Raw genomic sequence first — 26032 nt, forward strand, 5'->3', positions numbered from 1 at the left:
TCATGCAGGATTACGTCCCTTTCAGTGCTCAAAATGTGATTTCCAGGCAGCAAGAAAGGGCCACCTCACACAGCATTTACTTACCCATTCTGAGGAAAAACCATTTGCTTGTGATCTTTGTGACTTCCGAACACGCTGGAAAAGTGAAGTACCATTACATCGTAAAAGGATTCATGCAGAATAGAATTCTATGAATTATAAGACCAAAGTACTAATAAACAGACTCTTAAACCTTATTATTGTTGACTAATTATTGTTGACTACCATAGTGCCATAAAGAATAATTTTAAACATTTCCTAATTTTATTTATTTCTTAGTATGCTCATAACATGTGTGTAATATTACAATCAGTAAAATGCAAGGGAAGCTTTGAGTTGTTATTTCTACATTATGTATTTGAGTCTTCATAATAATATTTATAGACATATCGCAATCTTTTATATAGGGGTTCATATTATGTATATCAATTATTTAATATGTAACTTAGTTTATTCCTTTTAGTGTCATATCTGATGTTGAAAAGAATGGGCAAAATTTTGTATACCTGTACCGTACCAGTATTAGGTAAGATGCCATTATCGTCTAATGACCAGGGACACTATATTATGACCATATTATATTAAGTTGAAAAGATTGTTATGTTTTCACTACTGTAGTGTAATATCTGATGTTGATCATTGAAATTTATTCCCATTTGTTTTGTATACTCTTGGATATATTACAAATTCAACAATATTTTCAGAATTAGCATGGTACCGAACTAATGTAATATCTGATGTTGATCATTGAAACTTATTCCCATTTGTTTTGTATACTCTTGGATATATTACAAATTCAACAATATTTTCAGAATGGTACCGAACATAAAATATCAGAGGTGAATGAGGATAGTTAAACCCTCGTGGGTTCGATCAAAAGAGCCGCTCTTTTCGTGTGATGTTCACCCTGATGGTAAAAAATTTGCTACAGGAGGACAAGGAGAGGGCAATGGTCGCATCACCATCTGGCATGTAGCACCTGTAGCTCGACAGAAAGCTGAGAAGTCTGCCTTCAAGAAGAGTATTGCCACACTTGAGCACCACCAAGGATGTGTCAACTGTGTTAGGTGGTCCAGCAGTGGTCAATTTCTAGGAAGTGCTAGTGATGATAAAGTAGTGATGATTTGGGGGGCTGTGAGGTATGAGGGTTCTGAGTCAGAATCTTATAAGTGTCTTCATATCTTGCGTGGACATGACGGTGATGTGCTGGACTTGGCTTGGTCTCCTGATGATTCCTACTTAGCATCCTCAAGTATTGATAACAGTGTTATCGTGTGGAATTGTCGGAATTTTCCTGAAAAGCTGACTACATTAAAAGGTCACGATGGTATGGTGAAAGGTGTAGTTTGGGATCCTATCGGCAGATATCTGGCCACTCAGTCAACGGATAGAACTTTGCGAGTTTGGCGTCTGTCTGACTGGCAGGAGGAAGCTAAGATAAGCGACCCATTTTCAAAATGTGGAGGAACTACAACCGTTCTCAGGATCGGTTGGTCGCCTGATGGTCAGTACATCGTGTCCTCTCACGCAATGAACAACGAGGGCCCTGTCGCAAAGATTATTGAAAGAGAGGATTGGAAAGCTAGGATGGACTTTGTTGGCCACCGTCGTGCAATAGAGAGTGTCAGATTCAACCCTCATCTATTCTACTACAACAAAAGACCAGTATCATGTGTAGCTATTGCTGGTAGAGACAGCAGCATATCTGTCTGGTTAACTGCTCTGAAACGGCCCCTGTTTGTTCTGCATGATGTCTTCACCAGCTCAGTGCTGGACATGTCCTGGACTCCTGATGGATACGGACTTTTTATCTGTTCTCTTGATGGGAGTTTAGCTTATATTGAGCTGAGCAGTGCTGAAATTGGTAAGACTTTGTCCCCTCAGCAGACAGCAAGCTTGAGAAGTAGTTTGTACGGTTCATTTAAACCGGAGAAACTCACTATCATAGAAAATCCTGATCTTCTTGAGGATGAAGAAGACCAAAATGGTGATGAGGAATCTTTGAGCAGCGATTCAGAGGAACCAATGGATGTAGACACAACAGATGAGCTCAGTACAGAAGCTAGTTCCAAGTCAAGGGAGGGTAGTCTGCAGCCGGAACCTCGTCACCAACATAACGGTTTCTCCACTTCAAACAACGGGGGATTCGCAAATGCCTTCTCTAATTCAAATGGTAATGGTAAAAACGATAAAATTCTCAGCTCTGTCCCCGACAAACTGTCCTTACGTTTTGAAAAGCCCTCATCCTCCTCAGTTTCCTCCAAACCTTCCTCCTCAGTATCCTCACCTGTATCCTCTAATGTATTTAATAAGCAAGTAGAGACCACTACTAAAGACGGCAGAAGGAGAATCATGCCCATTACACTGAAAGAAGTTCCTGTAGCGTCTCAGAAGCCTACTCAAGCAACCAAACGGGTGCTGTTAACCCCAGTATCTAACTCTAAAGCTTCTGAAGTGCTTCCCTTAGAGACTAAAAGTAGTGCTATTAGTCTCGGTGACATTCCAGTTAAATTGTCAAACCGTTTACAACCAGTTAGGAAAACTCCTGTTTTAAAAACACAACAGAAATTAGAATCTAAAGACAAACTTTTTGCCTTGATTTCTGGTTGCAGAGTAGAGGTTGATAACATTCAGAACATGGTGAGTTTCACTCTGGGACCCAAGTCTTGGAAGACAGTTATATACAGCAAGGCTACATCACTCTCTGCGGGAGATAGTTACCTGGTGTTGGGATGTCAAGATGGCACACTTCATGTTTATAACAAACAGGGGGTTTTAGCATTTCCTGTTCTCAATGTGGGGTGCTCTATTGTAAAGTCTGCTGTTAATGGGAATTATGTTGTGGTGATCACTAGTGCTCCTGCTTTGGCAATTTGGAACGTTGCTGAGAAGAAGAACGTTCTCAAAGATGAATCTCTTGCGTCATTCATGACTGAAAACCAGTCCATCTGCAGCCTGGAGATCACAAAAGAAGGAAATGTAACAATTGGACTGAGCAACAAAACCAGCTACTGTTACAGTTACAGTCTATCAGCATGGATGTTGATCGGCCACCACCAACTAGACTCGACCTGGTACAAAGAACTCCAAACCAACAAACAACAAACCACACCCTCTCAAATCCTGTGCCCCATCCTCCAGACCCACGTCTCCACCCCCGACACCAGCTCCACCAACAGAGACAAGCTCCACCTCAACACTGTCCTCATGTTAGAGCAACAGATCCTGGTAGCGGAGAACCTGAGTTCTTTCTCCGAGTGCAGGCTGTGGTTATCCTCCCTGGTCCGGTATCTGACCATGCAGCAAGAGGAGGACAGGCTACACTCACTTCTCCAGCGCCTCATTTCCTCACCTCTACCCACTCTCTTCAACGAGGACAAACTGAGTGTCCTGAAAGAGCTGTTGAAGATAGTTGCTACTAATGTTAATTGTCAGAGAGTTTATTCCGATTTTAAGCAACAAGTTGAGTGGGCTGAAACTAAGAGGTGACAGGATTGTACTGTAGAATTCTTTAGAATTCTTTAGGTTAAATCATTTTTATGGTTTTTGGCACTGAAATCAGTTTTTGTTTTCGAAACGGAAATTTTTGTCAATCTTGTCCAGAAGGTTAAGTTATTTTGTAATTACAGGATTGTACTGTAGAATTCTTTAGGTTAAATCATTTTAATGGTTTTTAGCACTGGAAATCAGCTTTGGTTTCGGAACGGAAATTTGTGTCATTCTTGTCCAGAAGGTTTAGTTATTTTGTAATTTGTTAACTCTTTGAATTTAAGTAGGGCTACTGATTTGTTTCTTATAAAATAGGACAATGTCTCGCTTTTGAAGTTTTAACTGGTTTATTTATTCATAATAATTTAAATATACGCAACAGGACTGCATTAGCAATGTTATTTTTTATTGTATTTGTAACATGAAATAAAGAACATTTCTTCACTCCTATGGTTTTATTGCTGTTTTAATTGGCGCTTTGTATTAAAATTGGCACAAGATCAGCTAAGGCGCTTTAATTTTATAAAATGAACTGGCTATTGAACCTATTGCTTATTTCTCTTGCTTGTGCCAGTTGCTATCCACATGGGCGGTATTCACTGTACTCTATACAAACACATTATTTCATCTAGTTCTGTTGTCTTTGTGTTTTCTTAGGTGAAATAATTGTAACCTTTTATTAGGAAGAACGATAGAGAAATGATGGCAAAATCAGCAGAACTCTGGAGCAACCAGGAGACTCAGTTCCACAAGAGGTTTGTACGTTTTTTATTGAGTTATTCTTACGATAAAAGCTCAAAATAACAATAGAACTACACTAAAAAGTAAAAACTCGAAATTTAGAGCCAGTTTTTAGCGGCCGTGGTACAGCACTAATTAGTGAACAGTTTAATGTATACTGTGTTAACTACACTTTTTTACTTTTTTTGTTAACTGCCCTCAACCGACTGTGAACTTATGTTACATGATGTAATACATCCATCATGAAATCATGTATACATCAATGAGCAATATGTATTCTTTAATGCAAATGTTCTAAGAGTAAGTCATTGACTAGCCATCGACTACTAATCTCTTTATGGTTTTTAGGATTACTTCTCACTTTAGTCCTTACTGCTAAGTCTGCTTCAAAATTATTTCTATTTGCAATCGAGAACCGCTTTGAATATGATAATTTTCTTTGCTTCAAACTAATATGAGGGAAATTCAATGGATATCTACTGTCAGTCGTGTGGCCTAAAATATCTTACTGTCCGACGTTCCATCTCTTATCCCCTGACCATAAAAAGATAAAACTAACCCTAACTCAAACCCTGAGCCAAGCCTATATCCTTGCAAAACCCCAACACACTAACACTTTCCAATTAAAGTCTTGCTAAAGAACATCTGGTCTTCAGATCTCTTACACGTATTGTTGGGTCTTATCAGGTGACCTGATAAAACCAAACGATACGTGTAAGAGATCTGGTTCAGGTCATTTAAGAGCTTAATAAACATTTAATCCTCCGACATTTTATGTGACGATGTTTTGCCACCAATAATACCTGACCCGATCCTTACTCTATTCCCAGTTTTGACCATAACCGTAACTCTAACCCTTACTCAATCCCTTAACCCTAATTCTATCCCACAGCCCTCAGCCCAACCCAAAAACTTAGTTTTTATACAGCAGAGGTGAAATACCGAGAAATAATGTTAGCTCCTTTGAAACACAGTAATTTGAGTAGCAGTTCATGATCCTGTCTATTTCCTTTAAACTAGACGGTGCATCACGCGGTTTGGTACGTGATCTACTAAGTGCCGTGCGTCTAGTTAGGGGCTATATAGAATTCAGAAGTCACGCACTCCAAGGCTTATAATAGATCTATTTTGGGAAGCTAAGTTTAATATTCTACTGCAGTCGGCTTGCCGCCAATTCAGGATTTCCGGGCTAATATATTATACAATAGAACACATTTGATAAGTATTATCTCTCTATAAAAATGGAGCACTTTTGAATGTGGTGAAGAATAAAATCAAAATTTGAATATAATGGTTAATTTTGGATCAATATGTTAGCGATGAAGAACCATCTCGGAGGTCTCAGAATATAATATCTGCGTCTTTAGGAAAAGGTTTTCCACCATGGCACCCATTGTCTTCACAATTTGTGACGGAAAAAACTGGTGAGTAAGAAAACTTACAAATGAAAATCGTTATCAGCGCATGTACTCAAATATTTGTTTTACACACTATTGTAGGTAATTAGGACTTCAGTGCCTGAATTGGCAGTTATCAGAACTTATGATATGCGCGGAGGTGACAAGATTATTTATAAGGTCAGATTACGTGCCTTTCTGTACCGGAACAATTCGGTTGTATTTTGCGTTTGCCTGCCAAAATTTTCAATAGCTCGAATCCCGTGACTTGTTCTTTTGGCGCCATTTAAAAACTCGTGCGCGCGGCTTTTGTTGTGCCTTAAATGCTTGAATTGTGTGCTTTTCTCGGGAGCCTTAGATGAAAAGTTTCCACTGGTAACATTTACATCGCCAGAAATCGCGCGCAATGCGCGTTAAAGTTCCCCTTTTTACTCGTCAAAAATAATGTATTTATTCTAGAAAGATCTAAGACAATGACATGTCAAAATATTCAGGTATTTGGAACATTTTAGAGTGGAACAGTGCTCTATGTTCCTTCAACACAAGTGTTCACACCATCGCCCATTTACCTGCTTTTACTGGCATTTCAAGAACCAACGTCGCCGGCGGCCCGCTCTTGATAGCGATGGAGAATTCACGTACAGTCCATTTACATACTGTACAGAGTATGACGAAACAACTGGGGTCTGTCCAAATGAGGATAAGTAAGTTCGACTTTCGAGGGAACTGTATTTGCTGATACCATTAGGCACTCACCGTTAATTGTGTAGCGCAATTCCCTGCCACAGGACACAGCTAGCTATTTTGCTGATTCTATTTGACTGTTTTGTCCGGCATCCTCCTGGGAATCCATACTATATTTGACACATTTTAACCTACCAGGTGCTTATTGTTACACAAGAATGCTGGGGACACCGAAAGGAAATACCATTTGAGGCATTACAAGACAGTCATATGCCCGAACGAGACAGACAATTCGGGTCACTGTTTGAAGAATGGTGCCCATTGCCCTTTCTCCCATACCAAATCTGATGTCAGACAGCCCATCTACGGGAGAGAAGAAGTAAAGGTCAGCTATTTACTCCTCACATTGTCAGCATTCTGTTTTGTACATTCGCTCTAGGTTAGCTGATGTCACGTGATACTCGCGTGACCTGCGCGCGCGACATTATGCGATTTGCTGCATTATGGTTTGAGTGTTGGAGTTGGTTTGTAGTTCGTGTGTACATCTACCTTTGTAGTTCCCTCGCGTCAACCTTGGAGATGTACCAGAGTATGGGCTCTTCCGGAAACATGATACTATACATTATGCTTACACATTCATCTATGTTTAACGCAGACAAATTTACTCAACAGTGAGCCAATTATTCCATATTTGGGGATAGGCTTATTATCTGCACTGTGTGCACTGTGAAACTAACATCGTGTGTAATTAACTTGTGTCTCCGTCGCTGCATAGCTCGGTATACATGTTTGATTAACTTCCGCTTTTTCCTCGATTTGTTATGCAGTGTTTTCCGGTCGATTATTAGCCTCCAGTTTTACTGGATGTGCTGTACAGTACTATTTAAGAATACTCTGCGTGTTCTCTTTCACTACAGCAGTTTGGCAAGCAATGCATTAGCCACAGGAGCCATTCGACTGGTTTAACGTTGTTGTAAATGTTGTTCTGTTTGCTCATCCGCATGGATGGTTATTTCCTGGCTTCCAAAACGGGAAGCACTAAGCAGTGAACAAATAGATCACTCCTGGATGACATTCCTTGGTTTGTTATGATTTAATTCGTTAATTGACCCGTACGTGCGTCAACTTGTCAACTTACTGTTGAGTGTGCTATTTGCTTTTGTCGAGCTTCTCCAGAAGATTTAGCTTAGCGGTCACTTGCATACAAAAATAATTGGAAACTAGACTTCCCAATCAGAACAATTACTACCGGTTCGGGTTTACGCATTTAACATTTCCATCAATCGTTGACAATGACACGATTTTTCAATATGTGTCATATGTTCGGTATGCTGAGTTTCTAAACTGTCATATTGTTGTTATTGTGACATAGTAAATTAGTGATTTAACCCTTCCAACTTGTCAATAAAAGGTCTCTTCATGACCTCATCAATGGCCGATGCCAGCACCTAGTCCTTCTATCAACTAATAACACACAAGACCCATTTTGCCATTTACGTCAGACCTAGATCCAATATGTGCAATATTCGGCTATATCCGTCAGCTCCGGGACTCTTAGCGGCTCTTATATTAGCAACTGTAGTTTTTAGACTTGCCGTGACAAGTTACTTACACTGAATGTAAACCTACCTGTCAGCTATACGCTTAGCAGTTGTAGCTTAAAATATATACATATAAGCTGCTGTAGTCAAGGAATATTATCGGATCATGTTACCGAGGAGGCCGTCTGTTTTCATGCTCAACACCTAACAACGCTCTCTCTCCCTCCTTCTAGATCTATAAAGCGGTACTGGCTGACTGGCTCATTTACTGGAACATTTTTGTAGTTTCCTGCTCCTTTTCTCAATTATAAGAATACAAACTAATGCGAGATCTTTAGTAACGGAACTTGAGGAACGATAATTGTTGAATGTTCATCAGTTCGGAGCTCCATTTAACAGAAGCCTTATTAGCAATGTGGGTTGTGTGTATCGTTGTCGCGTAATTTATGTGTTTTGTCGCATTCTAAAGCGTTTCTTTTGTCATTCGGACGAATTTCGACAAGGTAAACTGCATGCTGCAATCTGCTTTGATTACTGCCGTTCTTGTGGCGGCCTCTGTACCCTGATTTGACTCTTTTACTAATCACTAAGTAGCCCATATCCAAAAACCCGCATTCTCGCATTCTAAGAATGTAGGAAATTTTTAAAAGTAGGAAATTTTTGACAAAAAGTAGGAAATTCGAGAGCCAACTCTGAGAATTTTCGATAATATTTCAGTAGGAATTTAAGTGAAAGAGCAGACTAAAAGTTGCTGGACCGTTATTTAAATGTCCTCAGTCAGGGATCCACTGATCCAGTCTATCAAATTTCGTTTCACAGACCAAAGTTTGTTGCTATTAGCTACAAAATCTGTGCATCAAGTAACCACTAACCAGATGCTAATTATTGGGGCATTTTCGCGTACACGACATAAATAGTTGTCATTATTACTTTATTAACATTTTACTATCTACTTATCTAGTCTATGAAACGGGCTTGAAAGCAGAAAGTGATAGTAGTAGATGAGAAAACATTTTTGCCAAAATTATAAACTCTTTTTTTTTTTTTTTTTTTTTTTTATTTTTTTCTTTTTTGTTTTTTATTTTTTTTCTTTTTTTTTTATTTTTTTTATTTTTTTATTTTTTTCTTTTTTGTTTTTTTATTATAAATTTATAAATTATAAACTCTTGATACTTCATGCTGTCTCCTATTTCGTGCTTTAGTTAAGCCAAGTGTTTAGGGATTCTAGAATCCAGACAATTTATCCCAATAAAAATTGAAATCAGAAAATAGTATGCTAAAATCGTTCTCCATTGTCAGATTCGTTCCAGGAGGCCAAATCTAGTTTAAATTTCCAAAATTTTCGGGGGCTTCGCCCCCAAAAGTAACCTAGGATTATCTATTAAAAAGCATTCCGGGCCAGGCACGTAGACAGGGGGGGGAGGGGGGGCTAGGGGGGCGGCAGCCCCCCCGGAAAAAATCGAACCCCAGAAAAAAGATAAGCCCCCTAGTCCCCATGGTCGCCTGGTAACTGGGCTGTGTTTATGACTGCAGTCAGTCAAAGATTTGAACTGTGGATTAGTAAATATCTGTCATTAAATCCTAGCAAACATTCTAGAAGACTTCTATAAATAGTCAATAGTGTCCCCTAGACCGTAGGAAATGTAAAAATCTTAAGACGATGAGGCCTGAGTAAGTCGTAAATTCTGATTGGAGAATGCAGATTGCTGTTGTGAAGTTACCAAATTTACGTGAGTACTTGATTCTTTTCAATCCCAGTTTATTGCTGTCCTACAAATTTCTTTAATGCCAAATGTCGTCTAAAACACCCTGTTTCGCAAAAATTTTCCGGGGGGGCTGCGCCCCCCTAGCCCCCGCCAAGGGGCTCCGCCCCTGGACCCCGCTGGGGCCTGCGCCCCCAGACCCCTGCCACAGCTATTCACTATAAATAGTCAATAGTGTCCCCTAGACCGTAGGAAATGTAAAAATCTTAAGACGATGAGGCCTGAGTAAGTCGTAAATTCTGATTGGAGAATGCAGATTGCTGTTGTGAAGTTACCAAATTTACGTGAGTACTTGATTCTTTTCAATCCCAGTTTATTGCTGTCCTACAAATTTCTTTAATGCCAAATGTCGTCTAAAACACCCTGTTTCGCAAAAATTTTCCGGGGGGGCTGCGCCCCCCTAGCCCCCGCCAAGGGGCTCCGCCCCTGGACCCCGCTGGGGCCTGCGCCCCCAGACCCCTGCCACAGCTTGCTCGCTTCGCTCGCTGCGCAGCTGGATTGGACGCGTCGGCTCGCTTCGCTCGCCAACAGCCCCCCCAAAGAAAAATCCTGGCTACGTCCCTGTTCCGGGCTCTAAAAAAGTAAAATTGAGAATCTGGAATCCGCCATGAAAAATCTTTGAACCGCGCGAATACAAAGACTTTTTATGTGAGCGAAGCGAGTGGGCCACAGAAAACGAAAAAATTGAGAATGTAGGAAATTAAAATTTTTTTGGATATGGGCTAAGTAGTAGTGAATGGTGCTTCTTAATTCTTAAAATACCATTAGTAAGTAGTACAATTTGTGGCAGTCTTAATTGGGCTTGGGGACTGATAATAAGAGTTCTTAGGCACGATGGCATGTAATCCAATCACCTTCAGTCAGGAACCATTACGGTAATTAAAAGGGAGGATTCTTAATCAAAATGTCTTATCTTCATGAGAGTTTGCTGCCAAGTATCGATTGCAATCCGTGGTGTTTGGAAAGGTTACACCTTGGTCACCACCACTGCAGAATATTGATCTTTGAGTGTACGTGTCACGATCTGGTTAAATTGTTATTATAATGAAACTTTCATTTGAAACCAGAATTTGTCTGCTGAGAAGTGGCGTGATTCCGCAGGATCAGCTGTGCCCGCTGAAGGATTTAGATTTGTACATTGTTATAATTTCTTATTAATGCTTCGCCAAACACTCCGTTGTTGCCGCTTCCATTTCCTTCATCTACCTGTCAATCCGGAGTCAGGAAATTCCTTAGTTTCCTTTTGTTTCCTTCAAGGAGGCGTTCCTTCAGAAACTTTTGATTTAAGTTAGCATGACTTAATCTGGTATTGTTTAGAGATAGTTAGTCAGGATAGTTTATTGAATGTTGGTGTAGCCGACCTGGTCTGACTGGTGCCTTTTTTGTATGCCTATGATTTGGCATTTTGACAAACTAATAACATAGGGCAACTTAAGATTATGAACTCATCAAATTTGTTCCGTGGCGGCAGTAATTTTGTATTGTCTGTCTTGAGGTTTGTTTTGGAAGAGAAGAATTAATTCAATAGTGATTTTTGTTTCCGGTACTAAGCCATTTCCGGGCGGATGGTGATGCGTGATTGATGGTGATCTGCGGTGGCTGGCTGGTCAATGCACCATCTTCAGAACAAGGGACCCGCCCTCACCACACTCAACTTACTATGTACAACTAAAGTATTTAATGGACCTTGTATCTGATTTGATATATAGAATAAAGCTCGCACTCACCGCTCACGCACTGCTGTAGTCATAAATAATGTATAGAATGTAGATACATTTGGACACATGTGTGCTAAGAAGTTGGTGTAGCGAGTGGCTGGTACTGTTAGTTTCAGCACAAAAACACCATAGCTTATGATCTGAAGTGGTTCTTTACAACGATTAGTTTTTCCGTGGACTACCTCCATCATATGGTCACTTAAACTGATATTCAATCTCCTAATGTGGTCGGCTTTTCATCATAGTAACGTGCTAAGAAAAATCATGAAACTGATGTCAATCGTTGTTGCACCATTCTTTGAAGATTGTGCCATTCATAGAGAAAGGGTTCCTCGTGATTTGTCCAGTGCTGTTTTGGGAAAAAATCATTGAATTCTGAGGAACTCTTTCAAGTGGTCGGCTTTTCATTGTGATTTTATAGTACCTTTTAAATTGTTATTTCTTTTGTTAACCGTTTTTGTACCATTCTTTGAAGATTGTGTCATTCATGAAATTTAGCAAACTTTTCCTCGTGATCTGTTTAATATTGTGTTGAGGGAGGAAACATCTAATTAGAGGAAAAACGCTTTTTAGTTTAAGTGGGCGACTTTTCGTCATTGTAATTTTTGAACGCACCATTTTATTTGTAATTTCTATTATTAATCTTCTTAATGTTCTTGTAAAATGACGCGTTATTTTTCAGATTCTTTGGAAAGCTTTTCTTGTGATCGGTTATTTGTCGGGTGAACATTCAATTATTTAAAACTCAGATTTAATTACATAAAAAGTAATTAATCATATAACTTTGTCTCCTAGTTCAAATTTGCATCCCCTTGACACATTGAATTGGACATCCCTTATTGTTACCCTTTGCTTAAAATTGACCAAAAATCAGCCGATATATTTGTGATTTGACAACATGACAAATTGTAAATCTAAATCGACATATTCTTCATACTGTTTCAAGTTTGAATAAGTGAAAACCTTTTTGATAAGTGACTTTTATTTATAACCATTACTGTTTTCTGCAACTTGTAAAATGTTGTTCCCTGCCCAATTGCTTTGTTGGCTACGAACCCTGGGGTGGGCCCCTGGCCCCCCTCCCCCTGGGGTATTGTGACACACTTGAATATTTCTTATGAATATCTGGATTCAAGAACCGGTATCACTGAGCACTGTTGGTTAAACATGCACACTCAAACCGATTTAACTGCGAGTTGAAAGTCTAGGAAGACAATTCGAAGGTCCTCTTGAGCCACAACTTTCCAGCGGATTCTCCTACATAATATAATTGCAGATCAAGTAGTACCCCGGTATTTCATAGTCCTTGGAATAAAATTAAATTTTAAATGCAAAAATATAAATATACGGCGCATCTAAAGAATCATAACTATGACAGCACTGCACACTCTTGCAGAGTGACAAAAAACTGAGGTTTCGGAAAAATTTAATTTGGACATGTAGCCTGATAATAGTGAGCAAGGTGAATTTAAAATCCAACAATTACATAATATGGATTCTGCTGAAAGTGGCACTTCATCCGTTTCCGGTCCCATAGCCACAAAGTCTGCTAAAAGTGCTAAAAGTGCCACGTATTAACCTTCCCCCGACAATAGTCTGGCCTGTGGGAAAGTACACGTTTCCACAGAAAATGATGACATCTCTAATTCATGTGCTGATTTTCTTGTTAGCCCTGGCCTGACGTAATGCCTTAATTTTGCCAAAGCAACATCCTTGTTGCCATGGCAACGATTGCTACTTGATGTTCTCTTCATTCACTTAATTGGTCCAATTATCTCGCTTTTAAATTGAAGATAGGATGCAGAGAGACAATACTTGCTCTACCGAACACGTACACGTTTTTGAGTTTAAAACTTTTAAACTATTACATTCACGATATTGATTTATGTACATTTGAATTAGTCGCAGCTACACTTACATGGCTGCTATATGTATATCGGATTGCACCAGGTAATTAACATTTCGTTTTACGTTTCTTACAACATGACGATACACACGGAAATAAATTTTAATCAATTTACCGTTAATCGAATCAAAGTTTTAAGTTTCTCATTAACTGGACCCTCATTATTTCATATCAAAATTTAACGGCCAGGCTCTTCGACATAACATATTTACAGCCTTTTTAAGTCGATCATTGTTACTTTAGGTAGCTACTAGCTATCCATTGTGCCGGGACCGGGTCGTGAGCCAAATTCTGCGGATATTTTTAGTTTTCTTTGTGTTGCCAACGTGGCCATCTGTCCTTGCATTATCCAAATCATCATCACGTGATACTTAAAAATAGAAATTACGTTGTTATATTTTGATTTTGTGGTCCCCTGCGACTCCGTTAAATTTGCTGACATCACGGCCTGTTAAACGTGGCAACCTAGTTGGGAAACGGACAACCTTAACATGTTACAAAGTTTTTAACATTTTCCATGTAGATTCGGGTTTAGTTAGGCAATATTTTTACCGATATGAGTTATTCGCGGTATGTGACGCTGACTCCTGAAAAGTTTTCCTATTTCTTTGTCAGCAAAAAGTATAATAAATTTATGTAATTTCTTGCTTGAAATTTAATGATAGTTTCTGCACATCCCTATCAGATTATCAGCACATTGTACACTCTTATTAAATGATCAATCATCTGTCAATCATCTCTACTACACTTTACTACAACTCACATAATGATCTACCATCATCTGTAGGTCACACTTTATATAAAACTCCAATAATTTGTATATTGCACGTTACATTACAACACAATGATTAACCTGGCAATCATTGTGATAACAGCTGGATGCCATGTTTTGAGAAGAGAGGCCGCTAAACCACCGGGCAAACACCCAGACAACAGTGCGGGTGTACACACACACACACAAGTCCCCAGTCTCTCTCTCTCTCTCCCCTACTACAAACGCCTCGTACACTCGCGAGGATCTCTTAAGAAGGTGTTATCACGTACCATCATCAAGTGTGAAATATGAACAGCAAGTGGTATGTCAGCTGGCTGGATGTCCTGGAACAGAGAGAATGGTTGTTCTGATGAAACCCTTTTTTCAGCAGTTTCAAGTACGTAGGTATTTTGGGGAGATGTAATTGAGTTATGACTTATGTGCGCCATAATAAAATGATGAAATAATGAAATTGTTCAATTTTGTAATATTCAACATTTTATTTGTTGTGTCATAATCGATATTCATGTATATAGGCTGGTAAATGCTAGTGAATATTTAGCTCTCAGCATTATTCTTCTTATTATGTGCATCTTAAATTATGCGATTGTAATATTCCTGTGAGGAGAAGTCAGGAAATAGTATTATATTCACAACTTAGAAAAATGCATATTTTCTCAGTAATTTGACTCCCAAGTCCCATCTTACATCTAAGATTACTTTCTGCAGATTTAAAAAATGGCTCGGAAATGAGAGTGAAAGGGGCCGTTCCTAAATCAGTTTACCGAATTCCGTTTGTATTTTACCGAAAAATACAAATAAAAGGGAATTTAAAACAATCATTTTGGGGAGATTGTTATCATTCGCCATTAATATCTGTAATTCTCAATTGTCGTATTTTAATCATTCAGTCTATTGAATGATTAGTCTATTAGGTGGGACATATATGAAATATTTTAGTTTTGTCATTTTTTCCATTGACCTCCACCCACCAACTTTGCGTTAAAAACTTACTAAATTGTTGGTGGTGTTTTAGACAAGAGCATGGGAGATGCAATCTCAGAAAACTAATTTGATATGTCGAGATAGCAGTTATTGTTAACCTTAGGCTCTCGCTCTGAGTAGGCCACTCCCTAGCTTGTTTACCATTGCTATCTCGAAATTAAGTTAATCCAATTACACCCACTTCGCAGATTTTGTCTCAAATAATTAAATTGGGTTAATAGTTTGTGCCAGACAACTTTCAGCACAATTCGATCAGAAATTTATGTTAAGTATCGTTTAAAAATTTCAACGCGGTAAAATTAAAAGATAAATGCTTCCTCTCAGCCCCGCAAGATGCCCCCGCAACCCTTAATCAAGAATTAAATATTAACTCCAACCCGAAAACTTGGCGCTTACAATTATTACAATTTCAGAACATAGAGGAGGGAAACACGATAGGCAAGGAGGAGATATACAACACTCTGGTGAACAGTCAGGGGGCCATGGAGGCCCAGAAGAAGATGCAGGAGGACATTCGGTGGGCAGGTACGTGTCTCCCTTATCTCTTGTGGCACTTTTACTGCTACTTTTATGTGTTTTATCATCACTTAGAACCGCATTAATCGACACCTCCTGTTTGCCGATTCATCGACAATTTCCGGCCTTACTTAATTTTTGTCATCACATTCAATATAGAGGTATAGGTCTTCAATTGTTCGTTTTTAAAACTGTTGTATTATATATAATTGTAAGTTAAATTCTTTGCTTTCCGCTCTTGCTCAACGTGCTATTAGCAACTTGATTCTGCCTAGTAACAGAAATCAGGTGCCAAGTTCCGGGAAATTTTTTGTCCAGTTCGATCACAACCTCGATCATCGCCTAAGATTACAGGTCATTTCCAAAAATTGGTTTTGGAAACGGAAATGGAACAAAAACGGAACCACAAAATCACGGGAATATATACGTGGCGCTATATTATATGAAAACAAAGTGAAAGCCGGCCTTAACTCACAATATACACGTCTCACGTCTGATAATTGAAAACGAAGATAACGATTTGAGAGAGAGAGAGAGAGAGAGAGAGAGAGAGAGTGAGAGAGAGAGAGAGTGCGTGACCTACTTTATATCACTGCTAACACAAATATAAAACAGAGCCACGTACTTTTCAACCCTTATCTCTCGTCTTGTCTTTCTTTTCCTGATTCAACTCTGACAATTACACGTTCACTTGTACACAATACACATGTCAGGATTCTGTTATCGACACTATAAGTGCCCATTGATTCTGGCACTGGTGATTACTTCTACCCGACACCCGTATCCGGCCCGGAAGCGTGAGGCCAGAGCAAAGAGTGCTGTCCGCCAGGGAGGGGAGAAAGAGAGGGGCTGGCTGGCTGCTAACTGCACGACGTAGTTGCTAGTGTGGTGTGATATATGAGGTCTCCGCTTGTCATTTGATACGAGATGATAAGACAGTCTCACTAGGCGATATATTTCTGATAAAGCAGTCTTTATGTGACCCCTGCTGTTGTTTTCTCTCTTTAACTGCAGTGGAAGCCACAAGCAACCCCCTTTCCGTAGAACTTGTTGCTATTGTCGATTAGTTTTTGAAGCGTTATTTAAACCCGTACAGTTTAGTTACATTGTTACTCTTTGTTTTTTGATAGCTCGTCCTCGTTAACCCAATATATGGTGCTCGATTTCCTAGAAAGGTTAACTTTCGATTGAATAATATAATATTAAGTTACTCGTTGTTTTGGCAGCTGCTAAAGAAATGGTCCCCACATTCCGTCATTCCTCGATACCTCTCGAAACGTCTCGCTTTCCAGCTCTCGCTTTCTGCTTTTTAGTCACGAGCACTTTCTAGAATTATTGCCCAGCAACCACACTTGAGCTGCTGCCCGGCCGACACTCGAGAACAGTGTTCCCCAGAACTTTGTTACGACACATATTTTCACCGGCTGATTTCATTAGTCACTACCGTAGTGGGTTTGAGTGACTCCCCACTGTAGTCCTCCGTCAAGAACGCTCGGTATTTATTCCGTGTAAGGATAACTCACTAAAGCATAAGCGATGACGAAATTAACTGCTTGTAAAACCTTGCCAAAAACAGGCACCACAACAGGAGCAGTCAAACGCAATATGGCATAGCAGCACACGCACCGTGCTACTAATACTATATAGGGTGTGGTGGCTGACCAGTATACTGCTCTGTTGACGTCATCTTGGAGTTGATGACGTGTTGAGATTGAGACACACTCTAATTCCCCGGTGAGAGAGTTGATGACCTAGGTCCTTATTAGGCGTACACCTCGTGTCCAGGACTCCCTTCTCCTGCTATTTAGATCATCGGCTGCACAGTTCCTGATACACTTTGCTGGCGTGTCCTTGATTCTCTTTCTTCTCGTGTTGTGTGCTACTGCTCCTGTTTTCTACGTTGTCGTCGTTTGGAGTTGGTGTTGCGCATTGTTACATGTACTCGACTACATGTAGTGTTACCTTGATGCTCCGCTGCAGATTTGTATTGTGTATAGTGAGACTATTAATTACCGATGCTAGCTGTAGTAGTAGTATTAGTAGTATATAATATGTAAAATGATTTGTAGTAAGCAACATTATCTACAAGGAGATGGATAGCGAGGGGAGTAACAGCCCACCTGGTTCGTTGTCCGGCCAACAACAACAGACCACGCCCCTAACAAGCTCTACACCTGCTCCCGTCTACACACAGTACACAACACAGAACACAACACAGAACTCACAGTACCCCCCACAGAACAACTCACAGAACTACACACCACAGAACAACAACTCACAACAACAACAACAGCCCTCTGTGTACTCCTCCAACTACTACAGCACGGTAGCTCCCTACTACACCAGCCCCCGGCTCTCCCCGGTCTCCAGCAGGAAGACGTCCCTGGAGTCCGCTCCACCAGTCCTCTGTCAGACCCCCACCATCGTCCTGTCCTCGGTGGGGTGTAGAGAGGAAACCACCACTCCCCCCAACAAACAGGCACAACCTGGAACTGGAGCTGGCAGTGTGTGGAAAGGTAATTTGAGATAGAACTTGTGTGTGCTCGCTCCTCGCCCCGTCAAGCAGCTGTTTTCTTGATTGATTAGCCGCTGTTTGATGATATATGAGTGGGAGGTTATCTCTGAGGCAGTAAACCGTTTGCAATTTGTAACTGTCGGCTTTTATTTTAACTGGGAACTTGAACCGAGAACTTAAAGGGAAACTTTAAACCGGGAACTGCACGTACCGGTATTCAATTACTTCTCTCGGCTTTTTAATTCGTTCGTTCAGGTGTTGATTCGCTTTATGTTTATGTTTGCCACATACTTTTCATCTCAACTCTTCGTGCGGGTCCTGACTTAGACCGCCCAGCTCTCGACCTAGACCACTCGGTACCGACAGGTTCATCAATCACCAAGACCAATCTCCGAGACGACTCTTCAATCCGAGCCCGCTATTTTCCGTCGTCTAACTAGCTCTTACAGAGCACATTAATTGTTACGACTCAGCAGACTAAAACTGTTAAAATTAGTACATCGCACGAGATGTTGTCATTACCATTTTGGAGTGGTCTAAGTCTGGACGGCCGTAGCTAGCCCAGACAGTCAATGATCGCAGACAAAACCATGACCTAAGGTGGTCACAGACAAAACATGACCTCAGGAAGATGGAGGATGTTGCAGGTTGCTGGTCATATAGCCCTGTTATTTTGGTTCCGGGATTGTAACCAACCCCCGGTAATAGCCCCTGGCAGGTCCCTGTGTTATCCACACCGTTCATTAACTTGCCCTACATTTCTCTGAGTAGGGTGACATTATGATCTCTGAACAAGGATTAACACACGACACAATCGGTGTTATTCATATCCAGCACTTACCTGGTAGACGTCATATGTTAACTTAGTTAAGGTAATGATTAGGTTACATCCTACACAAACACGTACTCTCTCTCTCTCTCCCTCCCTCTCTCTCTCTCTCTCTCCGAACCCTCATTTACCCTCACTCTTTCCAACTTCTGTTCTCCACAATATGTTGGATTACATGTTGTCACCTAGCGTAGCAGCAAACATTGCATCACCGTGCCATTTCAGCCAATCGACAAGTTACATCACGCCCCTACACACATAAGATCAGAGCTATTTATACGCTGTTGCTGGACGGGCGCTGTTGCTGCTAGGCTGAACATGCTCGTGCAGCGAGGTAGCGGTACTAGTACTTCCTCAGTTTCAGCTGCCGTCCGGCACACTCTCAAAGCTGTGTGTGACTGTAGTGTTACACATTCAGGTAGAGGGGAGAGGGACCAGAGCGGTACTAGCACTTCCCGGCCTTCAGCTGGCCGGCCCACTCTAAATAGACTCATCTGCTTACTGTTGTAGTGTGTGTGCAGGCCCGGGCATGCTCCACTGTTAAAATAGATCTCCAGTTTGACATGCAAGCGGGTATATACATCTCGTGTGTGTGTGTGGTAAATTTTCGAATGTATAATGGGTGAACAGTAGCGAGGTACACAGGCTCAGCACTTGCCTACTGTCTACACAAACCCCCATTATCGTGTCAGTAGTATCCAAACTGTACGTGATTCTCCTGTTTTCTTCTCCTACCCACACAAGAGCGTACTAATAAAATAATTATCCCTGGTTCATTGTGTGTACATAATGCGGTGTAAGGAAACATTACATTATATAAGTAGAGTAATGTTGTTAAGTTACGGAAAACCACTTAATCATGCACAGCATATTGGTTACCGGAAATTTCTAGGCTTGCGTAATGAAAACATGCACATGTGACTCAACTAATTTTATTGTTTTATTTAAAGTTAGCTCTGTGTCTCATCCTATCAACTCGTGAGTATAACAAATATTTCATAGTAGTACACTCCTAATGACTATGTTTTTCAGATTCAATGTTCGTGTTGGTGGCATACAAAACAGAGCCGTGTAAGCGGGCTGCCCGTCTGTGTCGCCAGGGATACGCTTGTCCTAACTACCACAATAACAAGGACAGAAGGAGGTCCCCCAAGATCTGGAAATATAGGTAGCCACCTCCCCAACTCTGGTTACAATTCCCGCCGTTATTCTATTGTTGCAACAATCTGCACATGTTACGTAACTTCGTCAACCCACCCTCACGAGATCTTTGAATTACGTACATATCCCGTGGTCTGGACACTGGGGATTATTACAGCACACGCCCCGTTTTACAGGACTATCCCCATTAACATAGTAGTATTGTCAGTTTTCAATGTTACACAATATAACACGGTTTAACTCTAGAATAACGCAACTGTGTAACAAGGTAATGATTAACAGGTCGACACCCTGTCCCTTGGTCAAGTCAAATGACGAGTGGGGAGATCCCTCAGTTTGTGAACACCAGGACAGTTGTGGTTACTGTCACACTCGTACCGAGCAGCAGTTTCACCCTGAGGTATTACATCGCTACAAATATGAAATATTTGTGTTAAAATCGTTTAAATGTACGCACTCAAAATACTATTTGACACCGGAAAGTCTGCTGTTATTTAAAAACAAAATAGTATTTTGATACAGGTAAATTTAACCAAACGCCCTTTCTCAGATCTACAAGAGCACCAGATGTAAGGACATGCAGCAGTACTTGTTCTGTCCTCGTGGTCCTTTCTGCGCGTTCGCGCACGATGACGACGAGGCCCAGATCGTGTACGATATTTCAGATACTCAATACCCCGATACCACATCTCCCCCAACCTCAGTCAGCGTGAGTTATATTTCACAGTGCCAGACGGCCAGTGACTGTTCTAATTCTTATCGTTCTTTCTTAAAAATAAGTAGAATTCCTGTTTATAATTCCTGTTTATAATACTTGTTGTGAAATCTAGTACGATAACATAACTTCATGGCAGGGAATAATAGGAGACAAGCGGAGCAGGTCCTACACGCACACCGGTCTTGCGCTGGAGGCGCGCGCACGCTCCGGCAGTAACGACAGCAGAATACGATCCCTCTCCCTGATAGACTCCCTCCAGAACATGTCTGTATCAGGCCAGCACCCTGTTCCTGTACACAATGCTGCAGCACACGCTGTGGCTCACCCCAGTCCTGCCCTGCCTGATAGCAGAATGAGGTCTCAGAGCCAGGGATCCGGAGAGAATTCCAATGGTAACCTCCTTCCAGACCCCAGAGAGTCCTCTCCTGTAAGTATACTTGTTATTTAAATGATTTCAAATGGAATATTATTTATCACTCAAAGCAGAACCCACCAAAGATACCGTCTTTGTTAAGCTCACAACGAAATCATTCAATTTTCTCACCACCTTTTCACTTTCCAGTCGAAAACCACAATTATCTCACCGGAAACATTACAACAGGCTCTTAAAACAAAGGTTACAATAATGTCATAGATATTTACATCTTTTAACTTAAAGTTATTTAAAACTATTTCTTCAGTTAGAACTTCTCAAGTAATCTTGGCCATACAGCAGTCTCAATTTTTAACAATATTTTGCTATGCAATTGCTTTACAAATCAGATAATCACATGAAACAATCTCCTCATCACCATTACGATTCCTTCCCTTACCGATCAGCTTTAGCTACAGTGCATATTCATAAGCATCATTATCATAAGTCATAACTTTGTTGGCAAGTTTTAATTTATTCTATTAATAAACTCTCATCAGGATTAGCTTATAAGATATTAATATAATTCAAAGTGCTACTCTGGGCCAATATCCTTCTCGCTTATAATTTTGGCAAGTTAAGTCACTATTTATACCTTATAAAACTGACATTATGATTTCATTGAATTTGATTTTTGTGATTATGGTAATCCTTCTATCATTCAGCGAGTGGCGGCACAAGTGTTGACTGAAGCGACCAAGGCAGTAACATTGGCTGCTGTCCAGCATCAACAACTAGCTGGCTTCGACTCTGAACACAACAATTTCTACGGAAATACCTCTCTACCGAGTGAGATCAGTGAGTCATACACCCTGATTTAATATTACTATTAATATTCATACCCTGACCTAATAATACTATTTTAGTCAAATACCCTGACCTAATTCCCCAATCCCCATGAACTTAAACTAACTCATAAGACGTGTTGCAAATTACCAAACGAAGCTAACAGCTGATTCCCTGTCAGGCGGAGTGAACGGACATTTCCCCGGTCATATCTCCGCCGGGCCCCAACACCCTGAGTACAACGCCTCTCACGCTAACTTCCCCGCTTCAGCAGAGCCACACAACACTGCTGAGTACAGCATGATGCTCAACGGTCTCATCAACTCCTCCTCAGTTACTGATCAGAGGAGGATGAAGGCTGAACAAGCCGTCCTTATCCAGCAGCACCAGCAACAAGAGGTGAGAATTTGTCAGGGACGTTGTGGTGATCTAATTTTGAACCTGAATGGGTTGATAATTTTGGTATCTGCCTTGCTATCCCATGTTTCAGTGACTGTGTGATGAATGAGAAATAGTGTAGTATTTTAGACAGGATGATCCAATTTATTAATTGGATTATAACCATCCCCTTGTTTCAGCAACAAAGAGTCCTTGTGAACGAGTCACTGGAGACATTAAAAGCAATAAACAAGCTCACAACATCCCTGGTATTCAACGCTTCCAAGTTGCCACTTAACGTACTTGTCCACATTAGACAGCAATACACTCGCACCTTGGAGGAGATCAACTCTGTTAGTATTTAATTAATTACTTGTGTACTTAATTACTAATTAGTTGTGAGGTGAATTACTTTGTTTCATATCCTTCTGCTTTAACACGCTGTGAGTGTGGGTAGCGTAACGTTTGACTTACTTTGTATGATTTCTATTTTACCATGTATTGATTCAGTACAATACATCGATACAGCGCCTACTTGGCTATGAATAATTCGAAGTTAGCCCACTTCAAATTGGTAAAATAAAGTCAAGAAGCATAGATAGTATGACATAATGGAGGGGGCCTCTTGAAACAGGAGAGTTAGTAATTACATAAACCCTGCAATATCCTGAATATATGCACAATGTTTCCCTGAACCCTGAGTGACGTAATGATACTCTCTGCAGATGTTGGCGGTACGGAAACAGATGGCCTGTATAGTGTGTGTAGACAGGCCTAGAGACGCCCTGATCCATCCCTGCTCACACTACGTCTCCTGCCAGGTACAGACCCTTTAATTACACTTTTATTGTGTATTTTACTTTCTTATCTTTATCTTACTCTTATCTCTTTATCTCTCTTTTCTAACTGCTTTGTTAACTAGTAGATTATCTCCCCCTAATTGTACACAATCAAAGGAATGATGATAAACTAAAATTCACTTATACACAAATTTTAGTAACACATTAATTCCCCTGTTCCCAGGAGTGTTTAAAGACTCACAAGTATTGTCCAGCTTGTAACGAACTGATCCAGCGAATTTACAATGTTTGTATCTAGCACGGCCCAGTTCCCCTTGATCTCTCAGATCCTCTGATCAAGTTTCGGTGTTCGGACGTGTGACGTCATCGCAACTCGTGACGTCATCTCGCACTCAAAACGTGTCGTCATACAGCTCAACGCGTGAATATAGCACAAGAAAAGTCGTTTTATGAAACAAACTTTATATTACTGTTAAATGTTTGGAAAATTCAAGAGTGACGATTTTAAAAGAGATCGTATCGATGAAAACTGTGAGATTAAAACTTTCGAGTTTTTGGATTATTTATTGTTTTTCTATCGCAGAAAAGTTTTGATAGCTTCTTTATGCGCGGAGATATTTTTTGTATATTTAATTTTGGTAGATTTTTAGCTTTAAAGTTTAAACATTAAGAACTGTTAATAATAAGGAGCTATGTCAGTGACCAGGATTGTGCTTGCAGCTTCTAGCTAGTAGCTTTATGTGTTGTTATACTGTTGAGGGATCTATGTTACTCGTAGCAAACAAATTTAACTCCCCGCCCGTTATTATTGATATCTGGATATAGTTAGGCATATTGTACACTTAGAGATCCAGGTATAAAATTAATACATCTTGTAGTTGTTATTATTTGGATAACGAGTTCCAGTCGGCCCTGGCGGTTGTGAAATCGAGATGAATTATGATAAATTAGATTTAGTCGTATTACTGCAACTGATTTAGTATTATTTTAGATCACTCAATATACCCGTTTAAACTTTTGAGTAGGTCATTTTGATTCTCGTTATCAACTTATTGACGTTTATTGTTTAAGATCATGTTTTTACCTATATGTGTTCCTTTTAGTTTTGTAAGCGTATAAATAATAATGCGGCATGATTCCTGATAAGGTTTTTTTGTGGAAGAAAATAAAAGATAACGACTAAAAGTGATTTGAGGGTTATAAGATTACTGCTGTTACGTGTTAGTAAGACCAATAACTCTTTGGAGAGAGAGTTAGTTGATGTGTGTTCCTTCAATAAACCAAATCTATGTAACTGAAGAAGTCTGGTTCTGTTGATGATTCAGAGAACTGATTTACTGCGCTTTTCTGAAATTAGCATCAGATACCCTGATCTTAAAGCAAGAGTTCTTTCAACTACAGCCGATATTTTGCCAAGTACTGATGTACGTTGTACGTGTGGACTGAGCCACTTACCGCCTGGAAACTCGCTGTACCTCACCGAATATTCTACTTTAATCATCTACAACTTTACAAACTACTGATATATACAGGGAATATTGCCTTCTGCTATTTTCTTTATATTGCATATTGTGATTATATTCGGAGTAGCCTGAAAATTCATACTTCATGGACTTACAGTACATACTTTATGAGATGTATCTATCACAGAGACAGTGATTAAAAATATTGATATTGCTATCTCTTTTCATCTTGAATAGGGTGAATGTGTCGCTTTTTATTGGAAATTATGTTGATCATACTTTAACTTAAGTTGTTTAGAAAAGTAGTATCAAAGTCTCGAGTTTGACTTGTTCGATAGAAAAAATTGATGTTAAACTTTTTATTTCCAGATACACTGTAAGTGTTATGTGCACATCACTATCAGGCGCAAGTTTGAATTAATGGAGTGCGTTAAACGTGCTATTATGCGCGGCATATCTAACTAGCTTTGCCCGAAACTCACCAACAACCAATACAACTCCGCGGCCAATTGCATGCTGGCGCTTGGTCTTAATCGAATCCGAAATCAGACTTAGGGGTCGTTCACATATTATGTAATCAGCCGAGGGGGTGGGGGTTTTCAAATACTTACGGTTGATTACGGGGGGGGGTTTGGTCGTTGATTACGTAATCAAAATTTTAATTTTTTACCGATTTTCGAAATACCAATTGGACAATTTTCGTTAATTATTAATACTTTAATTTGTATAAACCATTTGAGATATTACAAAAATCTTCTCAAGTCTCAGACAGCAATGAATAATGTGTATTTCTTGTATCTCTACATCAAAATTTAACTCAAAAATGGGGGGGTCAAACCTTGATTACGTAATATAGGAGGGGGGTTGGGTCTTGATTACGGGGGGGGGGGGGGGGGGTCAAACCTTGATTACGTAATACTAATATATATATATATTTCATGGCTGGACTTCTACACAATAAAAGAAAGCGGTTTCTACACAATAAAAGAAAGCGGTATATATATATATATATATCAGATTTATTATATGTATATATATATATATATCAGATTTTCCCACTGCTTTTAGTTTGTATTTATTCTCAATTGTATATGATTCGTATTTGTTGTAGTTACTTTAATGATATAATTTCTCAGAATTGATGTAAATAAACGATGCAAAGACTTTCGAAGATCTAATCACAACCGCTTTCTTTTATTGTGTAGAAGTCCAGCCATGAAATATATATATATATATACAATATATATAGGGGGGTTTTGACATACGTTGCATGCCAATTTTCGGTCTTGATTACGGTTGATTACGCGGAGGGGGGGGGGGGTAAAAATTCTCAAAAAAATGATTACGTAATATGTGAACGACCCCTTATCACTTATCCTCTCTGATCATTTCGACCATCTTACTATATATAAAGCGA

General features: G+C 39.9%; 2 protein-coding genes across 11 annotated transcripts; both read left to right on the forward strand.

Moving 5' to 3' along the window:
• Positions 1-496: 496 nt before the first annotated feature.
• Positions 497-3972, forward strand: LOC134812268 (protein HIRA-like). The gene is made up of 2 exons (XM_063819599.1): positions 497-565; positions 852-3972. The coding sequence occupies exon 2, from the start codon at positions 883-885 to the stop codon at positions 3526-3528; it is 2646 nt and encodes an 881-aa protein (XP_063675669.1). The 5' UTR covers positions 497-565; positions 852-882; the 3' UTR covers positions 3529-3972.
• Positions 3973-4205: 233 nt separating this feature from the next.
• LOC134812271 (RING finger protein unkempt-like) lies at positions 4206-24928 on the forward strand. Of its 10 annotated transcripts, none has more exons than XM_063819602.1 (14): positions 4206-4283; positions 6161-6370; positions 6549-6735; positions 15451-15562; positions 19930-20065; positions 20341-20458; positions 20609-20767; positions 20913-21203; positions 21339-21392; positions 21854-21986; positions 22156-22373; positions 22553-22705; positions 23078-23173; positions 23376-24928. In XM_063819602.1, exons 1-14 carry the CDS (start codon positions 4228-4230, stop codon positions 23448-23450), a joined length of 1998 nt encoding a protein of 665 aa, XP_063675672.1. In that variant the 5' UTR covers positions 4206-4227; the 3' UTR covers positions 23451-24928. The 10 variants fall into 10 exon arrangements, with proteins under 10 accessions (XP_063675672.1, XP_063675674.1, XP_063675673.1 ...); XM_063819604.1 differs by having other exon boundaries at positions 4218-4283; positions 22246-22373; XM_063819603.1 differs by lacking the exon at positions 21339-21392 and having other exon boundaries at positions 4218-4283.
• The last annotated feature ends 1104 nt before the right edge of the window (positions 24929-26032 follow it).

This window comes from Bolinopsis microptera, chromosome 3 (assembly GCF_026151205.1).
Source record: "Bolinopsis microptera isolate Bmic1 chromosome 3, MBARI_Bmic_1.0, whole genome shotgun sequence".
Lineage (NCBI taxonomy): Eukaryota > Metazoa > Ctenophora > Tentaculata > Lobata > Bolinopsidae > Bolinopsis > Bolinopsis microptera.

What these genes read in the sequence shown, in the direction of transcription:
- LOC134812271 (XM_063819602.1), top strand. Translation starts at nt 4,228, where the DNA reads ATGATGGCAAAATCAGCAGAACTCTGGAGCAACCAGGAGACTCAGTTC. An exon ending in GTCTGTCCAAATGAGGATAA is followed by an intron (nt 6,371 to 6,548) that starts GTAAGTTCGACT and finishes TTAACCTACCAG; the next exon opens with GTGCTTATTGTTACACAAGA. An exon ending in CCTTGGAGGAGATCAACTCT is followed by an intron (nt 22,706 to 23,077) that starts GTTAGTATTTAA and finishes TACTCTCTGCAG; the next exon opens with ATGTTGGCGGTACGGAAACA.
- LOC134812268 (XM_063819599.1), top strand. Translation starts at nt 883, where the DNA reads ATGAGGATAGTTAAACCCTCGTGGGTTCGATCAAAAGAGCCGCTCTTT.